The sequence below is a fragment of the Aptenodytes forsteri genome, unplaced genomic scaffold, assembly GCF_000699145.1.
Source record: "Aptenodytes forsteri isolate BGI_AS27 unplaced genomic scaffold, ASM69914v1 Scaffold290, whole genome shotgun sequence".
NCBI classification, from domain to species: Eukaryota; Metazoa; Chordata; class Aves; order Sphenisciformes; family Spheniscidae; genus Aptenodytes; species Aptenodytes forsteri.
The window spans coordinates 1,394,238-1,401,929 of NW_008795244.1; the positions used below are offsets into that span (position 1 = coordinate 1,394,238).

Genomic DNA, 7,692 nt, shown 5'->3' on the forward strand with positions numbered 1-7,692 from the left:
ATTACAACAGAAAGCTAATTGGAAATGTTAAATATGCTTGGGAATATCAACCTAACACAAGCTTAATTCCTTTAAATTTTCTTATTGATAATCCCTGTTTTGAACTTCAAGAATAGTTCCATTTAATGTACATAAGCATTGGGCATTTTAACGAGTATCCCTTAAAGCATACTCATTTGTGGTGTCCTTCTTTGAGGACACCACACGCAGGAATTATACTTTATAACATCATGGTCTTTTTTCCCCACAGTTTAATGTATGATATTAAAATTAAGCTGTACTTCCATTGTCTAACACTTGCCTGAAATTATTAAAGAAGAATCTATATCCCAGTATGAATGTGTCTACACCAGTAATACATGCAGTGCAATAACAGCTGTAGATAGACTTAATTTTACCAATAACAGAAATGCAAAATTGTCTACTAAGGGAGTGATAGGGTGGTTATATTGAAGGAATTAATAGTTCAAAGGTTTTTTATGTGTTGTTACTCTGAAACATTGCTTCCCACACCGTTAAATCAGATTTATCATATTTTACATATCACAAAAGCGGTAAGAGAGCGATATTGTCTGTCATCATACATGCCAGTCATTTGTGATGGTTTTAAGTCACGCATATGGTACTATTCTGTCTATAAGATGAAATCAGTGGGGATGGCAGCGAGCACTCTTCTGCATAGTAATATACCCTTGTCCTGACATGCTGACGGTACTGTGGTGAGAGGAAAGGACAGGAAAAGCAGCAGAAAGCACAGAAGCAATCAATCATTTTGAATGGCAGGCTTGTGTCACAAGTTAATGGCACGTGAATGAAATATAAGCAGCCCATCACTCTGCTCTCGAGGAGCTCAGGTTTTTACAAGGTTAACAGAAATACCAGTGCTCCAGAAGGCTATAAAATCCCTCAAGGATGCACATGATTTGCATGATGATACCAAGCAGGGAATTTCCCTGGTAGCCATGTAAATGGCTAAAATTTAGCCTATGCTCAGTTTTAGAGTCTGCTTAAAGGTATTCACCCTTGGCAGCAGGGTAAGCACAGCAGAGAAAGTGAGACTAAGGGTACAGAAGTACAGAACTGCATGAGCTGTCCGGGAAATATTTCAAATGTGTTCATCATCTAGGAACTCAATCTTTGATTTTGGGTCTTATTACTGTATTTTACTGAAATTCTGACAACAAATCTAAAAATATCCTTTATTACTTCATAATTTCTCCCCTTTCAAAGTGATTCACTCCTCAGACACTGGATTAAGTGACAGTCCTACAGACCATTGTACTGAATATCTCAAGGGCTGAATATGAAGACTGCTTTTTAGAAATTGTTTTAAACTTTTTTTTTCCTAGAGGAAGTAAACGAAGATTACTGTATAGATTATGATACGCATTATTATAATAAATTAATGCTTGCTTCATTTAAATTATCCTCCTGATAACCCTGTTACTCTTGCCCTATTCAAATTGGACATTATTTCGTGACATGGAATCTTAGTTTCAAATGACCCACAATTTCTATTTATATCAGGCAATAACTAGCTGAAGGTCATGGAGAGCTGCTACAAACCTGTACTACTGTTTGATTACAAACAGATTAAAAAAAAGAGTTTAGTATTTAGACCAATGCCAGAGTATATAAAGCCCCCAGACACCTGTTAGGTGTCTCCCAGTTAGGGAGACACCTGTTTTTTGGGAACTAGACCTTGGTGATAGCATCCTAACCTCTGTTACTTCTGACTTATAGGGTATCTTTGTTACTAGGGTTCAGCCTGACGGACCAGCATCCAGCCTGCTCCAGCCTGGCGATAAGATCCTCCAGGTATGGATGGATTTAACTGCTTTGTAACTGAACTCAGTCTTTGCATCTTACAAGTACAATGATACTGTTTTCAGTAGAAGTTAACTGCTAGTTTTGTTATCATGATACTTTAATATTGATTTAGAACAGAGTGTTATTGCAGTACTTTTGAAAGAAGGAAGGAATAAAGGCATTTGAAAACAAACCGGGGATGTGGAAAAGAGGCACTGGGGTGTGCTGTCTGACAACCCCCCTGCCACTAGCGGGGAGCTGAATTAAACCCAGGGAGCACACTGAGAGCAGAGGGAGCGTAGCACAGCAAGGAGCCAGACTGTCCTTCATTTTGCCTGGCAGTTTCTGCTCCCCAGGGATACTGAATAAGGCACACTGATGCCAGCACCAGCCTTCTGGGAGAGAATGGCACTGCAGGAAAGGGTTAATGCTTACAGTCTGTCACAGGAATGATCCAGGTGACACAATTTAAACTCTAAAATAAAAATAATCCTTACATCATACCCAGCTTTTCCACACTAACAGCACAAGAAGGCACAGGGAGAAAGGAGCTTTACAAGCAGTTTCACAAGCATAAGTATATGACAAAGCAAGACATGTTTATAATTTTCACCTTTGCAGCTCATGTGACACTGGTGTAAGGAGCTATATAGTCACATTTTTTGACAGAATTGTAACTGGCAATATTTTTGGCTCTCTTTTGCTGCCTCAGCATTTTTGAATGCACTCGCATGAAAAACAGCCGCTACTGGATCCGCTACTGGATCCACTACTGGATCATGGACGCATCCGCATAACTTACAGAGAAATCTCAGCTTTTTGTTTTCCTTTTCATTTCTGTAATAAATGTTTTCTGTATCCAGTGAACTTTTTACATAGAAAGACAGGCTATGCCTGAACATACCTTTCAAAAATTCCTCATTCACAGAAAATAACGGCTGTCCATGTAGAAAAGGGTTTTCTACCATGTCCTCCAAGGTTGTTTCTTTTTTTTGTTAAGCCTGGAAAATGTGTTACCACTGGCAGCAAATAGTATTACTCTGACAAAAGGAAGAGAGTCGTCATAGTTGTCTGAAAGGCTTATAACAGTTTTTAAAGCCGGTCACACTGATCAAGGGAAAGAGATTAACTGTGTTGTAATCAGTTATATGAAGGAAGTCTGCAAACCAAGGATGTTTTCAAACATCTTTGGTAGCCTCTCTCCTCCTGCCTCCCTCTCTCCTTCACTCCCCACTGCCCCTCCTACCCGGCATGGGCACTGCAGTAGTTATCGGCTCTGAAGTCTACAATAGGCAACTCACGTTTAATTGCTAGTATGTTCAAAAAAACAGCGAAATAAAGAAAATAGTGAAGCAAAACTAAGTACAAAATTAGCTAGAGATACTTAGAATAATCAAGGTGCTATATGGAAAGCTGAGCTTAGTAACGGAAACAAAAATAGGTAAGAGTAAAATATGTTAAAAAGTAACAGCAAAATAAGGTGAGAAGGTTGCCTGCAGGGGCAAGCAGTGGGCATACGCCGTGGGAGTAGTCTTAACGGGGTCGTGCGAGGGCTGCATTGTTCTGTGCAGGGACAGGTCTGTTGCATGTGTACCTAGCATGTCTTCATCAAAGATGTACACTTTTGGCCTGCATTTATTTTATAGCTATTGTCATGTCAAATGATTTCTCCTGATAGGCACAGGCCATCAGGAGCTGGGGTTTCTCATGTTTCAGCATGTGTTCCTAAAATGGGAGCATTTATGTATATTTATATAATCGCATTTAAGGTACTGCTGCATTTTTTTTAGGTAGCAAATTTCACGCTCCTAATTTATTCATCACTTATGTTGATGAAGTTTGACTTTGCACTCTCAGTCATTCTCATAGGATTGTGGATCAGTCTCAGCAGAGTTTCTTATTTGTCACTGTCAGTACATCATTTCAAATTCTCTGGCAAGAACATTTTCCTTTTATTTGCAATTACTTCTACCCATGCATAATACCTATTACCAGGTGTTGATTTACATTGTGGCAAGTAAAAGGGTGGTCATTAATCTCATGAAGGAATTAACAGAGAAAAAAACATAACTGTGATGAAGGATATTTTACTTCTCAAATATAAGCAATGCCTTTAGCTAGAAGTACCCAGTTCCCTAGGCAGTAGGAACTTGAAATTATTAATACTCACTGGCATTACTTCACCTCCACCCCCATTTTCCACTATTACCATCATCCCTGTTTGCATTTATCTCATGAGACAATCCCCTGCCAGAGACCAGAGCTTTGCAATACCAGTACTATATAGAAGGAGGTTCCTCTTCACCCATAATCTGTCGTCTTTGGTATCTGTAGCTATCTGCACCACTTGTCTTCCACACATGCACTGGTTATGACACCAGTTTCTGCTGGGACTCCAAGGGAGGAGCCATCTTCCTGTGCTTCCTCAGTCTTAGCCCACCCGTCCTCACGCTGTCTGCCCCGTGATCTGCTTTTAGTATCATCTAAATCTTGGTGCTACAGACTCTCTCTCCTCTCATGTCTGCCTGACACTTGTCCCCCAGCGTTACTGGCTGGAGCCTTTATGTTTTATCATGTCAGGTAACCCCAGTGTCACTGTTACTGGAGCACCTCGATGTCTGTGCACCTTTTGTGCTCCCATGCAATGAATTCAGTCTACACGAGATGATAGGCAGGAAGATATTATCAGACCAAGGCTCCAAGGGGAAATTTTTTAAACATTTACATGGAAGAATTTGCTTAGCAGGATGTTTTCAGGAGAAGCAGTAATGTTTCTGTCATGCATTTATGTGTCTCCCCAAGCAGTTTTGGTAAAAGAGGGAGGGAAGCTTTAAAAATTAAAAGGCTTGACATTCCCTGGGTGGACTTACCCAGCTCATAGAGAAACTGCCATTCTTAAACACAGTTTTGCCCGATGCCTGTTTTTGATAGAAGAGTGTGTGTGTCTTCTGCAGTGAACAAATTCTGGTCCTTACAAGTCTAGAAGCCCACGGCCCCACTGGGATCCTGAGGGGGAGCAAAATTGTTGTATCTTTCCTTTCTGTGTCATAAGCTCTTAAGTTATTTATTTGATAAGTAAGAATGATTTTTCTGTTATAAAATTAGCAGCAGTTTTAGTAGATGACTTTTAAGGAGGAACACAATTGTGTGGTGCTAAGTCTGTCAGCAGGGAGAAAGCAGCTCTATCAGCCATATTGCACAATTTTGCCACTGTATGTTAAAGGCTGCCCTTCAGTTCTAAGAAATCTTGTTTTGGTGGCTCCATCATTCAGCTAAAAACCATTCTTTCTGTCTAATAATTAGAACTAAATAATAACTCAATGTGTAAAAATATATGTGGATTTCATAGCATATTTTGTGCAGAATGTGAGACCACAGCAGGAATGAAAGAAGTAGATTCCAATTATCATTTATTTATATGTTAAATAACAAAGCCCTCTGGGTGTGGCCTGCTTAGGTATTTTTGGATGTGTGTCTCCTACAGCCCTCTTCCACTGAGAAACTTTTCTTGTAGAAAAGAGGTTTCTCTGCTAGCTAGAGCTGAACCTGCTCATTTTCCTGTACCCCTCACTGCACTGCTTGAAAATGAGTAGGCAGAGCTGGCCTGCTCTCAGGTTTGTTTGCAGGTTCTTTTATTACTTTTTTTTCCAAATGAGCAATACAGATCCCAGTGAGCTGTGTGGTGAATAAACTGGAACTTCTTCAGTTTGCCTCTGAATTACATCAGAATCCGAGCTGACCTCAAACTGAATCCCAAATCGCTGCCTAATTTTGGCACATAAGTGAATGTCTTTGAAGCTTTTCCTGCCTGAAATTTGTATTCCTGTTTCTCAGAGCAAATATATTTTATTTTATTGTACTAAGCAGAATAGAAGTGAACTACTTTTCACTATTGCTCGGATGCTGCCTTTTCTCTGTGCTCTGTGCCTGCCATTGCCATTCCGGTGCAGTTGTCAGTGCTAGAGCTTGCAGCAGCTGATACCTTTGAACGGAAACCTTTAAGTGCCAAAAAAGCACCACCACACTCATGGGCTTCCTGTTCGTGTAGAGATGTGTGCGCAGCACTTCTTTTAATTATCATTCTGGGCTGGGCATCCTTTAATACAGCGAGAGGGCATGGGGCATCCTTTCAGCAAGCACGTGGTCCAGGGGGGAGGATCATAAACTTCTGCGAGGAGATGACCGGCAGCGGGCATGGGTGAGCTGGGGAGATGTGAGCGCCCTGGGGGACTCAGGCAGCCACTTTGTGCTGCTTGTCCAATACCTCAGACATGCTGATTGCTGGTAAGGGGTGGCTCTCCAAGTCTGTCTTCTGTATATAATGTGGTGTAGTATGGTTTTGTTGTGGCCAAGAAGATATCAATGTATGACGGTCTGGATATGTGCAACAGATGTCTGGTAGTTCTACAGGGCTGTAATTTCACAGCAGTGGGTGGTAGTTTATTAACCATAGCATGAAGGCTTCACTAACGTATTTTTAAATGTTAGTTAAAAAAAAAAATATATATATAGTTAAAGTGCAGTGTGTTTATAGAATTGCTGTAAGCTAGAGAAACGATTCTGCCACGGACAGCCCTATAGCCTGTCTCTCGATTACCTTCTCAGCCTCCATAACCACTGCAGAGCACCTGTCCCAGCTGTATACCTGCGCGTTCCCAGACGTGGTCTCGCTCTGCCTTTAGCAATGGGCTCCATGGGTAAAGCACAGCGGAGGTTTCTGCTGCTGTCTTTGGGGAGGGAGGGGGGAGCTTTGAACCAGCTGAGCATCTACCCAGCTGTGTGCAAACCCTGCAGTAGGGCCACAGGAGTCTGAGGACTTACCTGGCACCTAGGGAGTAGTCTTGAGGCTTTCATGGATGGCTAAATGGCAGGTGTCTGCAGCGAGCGTTATCTTTGTTCAGTACCTGATCTCCTTCACGGGCTGGCTTTATTCTGTAGAATGGTGGATCTTCTACTTTGGCTTATTGATCACACTTTGTAAACTGTTGGTAATTGTGTTTAAAGTTTGACTATTTTAAATAGCGTTGTAACAGACAAGTTATAGAAAGACTTAATGAGCACTAAAGCAGAACAGTTTATTCAGTAAATTTTTCCCTTTTGTATATGCAGTATGTCTGCATCTGATCTGAGCCGGAGACGCCTTTGTAGTCAGCGATGCATTCTGGCAGCATTAACGTTCTTTGGGCTTCACAGTGTTTGAAACTCTTACATCCCAGAGTTATTGTTTCTTCAGAAAATATGCGGAATATCATAGAGTCACAGAATAATTTAAGTTGGAAAGGAGCCCCGAAGGTCATCTAGTCCAGCCCCGGCTCAAAGCAGGGGGTTGCAGTATCTGTCCAACGGAGGAAGAGAGAAATGTGTTCTCTCAGTGGTATGGTCAAACTCCTGTTTGTGGGAAATCGTTACATGATTATTATTTATTTTAGCCTTGTTTTTAATTTTCATATATCCCTTTGCTCCCCCAGAATGAAAACAGTAAATAGAATCTCACTGGATTTCTCCTTGTTTTTGTGTTACAGGCAAATGGACACAGTTTTGTACATATGGAACATGAGAAAGCTGTATTACTACTGAAGAGTTTCCAGAATACAGTAGACCTAGTTATTCAACGTGAGCTTACTGTCTAAATATTTTTTTATAAATAATAAATATGTCTAGCCAGATCTAATGTTCAAACAGATTTATACATAAAAAACAAATTTTTTGCCAATTGCTGGACCAATGGCAAACAGTAGTGCCAAATGTATAATACTATATGTTAGTACCAATCATCTTGAAAAAAATATATTAACTATATAAATATATTGTTCATGTGGCTATGTATTAGTTTTAATTGTCAGCCTCTGGCTGTGCATTGGTGCGTTTTTTTAATCAAGTTAC

At 40.6% G+C, this 7,692-nt stretch overlaps 1 protein-coding gene across 1 annotated transcript in view; it reads left to right on the forward strand.

Moving 5' to 3' along the window:
- Positions 1-7,439, forward strand: part of LRRC7 (leucine rich repeat containing 7) — a 105,707-nt gene extending 98,268 nt beyond the window's left edge. The window contains exons 23-24 of the mRNA XM_009278756.2: positions 1,744-1,818; positions 7,332-7,439. Of these exons, the coding sequence (XP_009277031.1) occupies positions 1,744-1,818; positions 7,332-7,439 (183 nt within the window). The remainder of the gene's footprint in view (positions 1-1,743; positions 1,819-7,331) is intronic.
- The last annotated feature ends 253 nt before the right edge of the window (positions 7,440-7,692 follow it).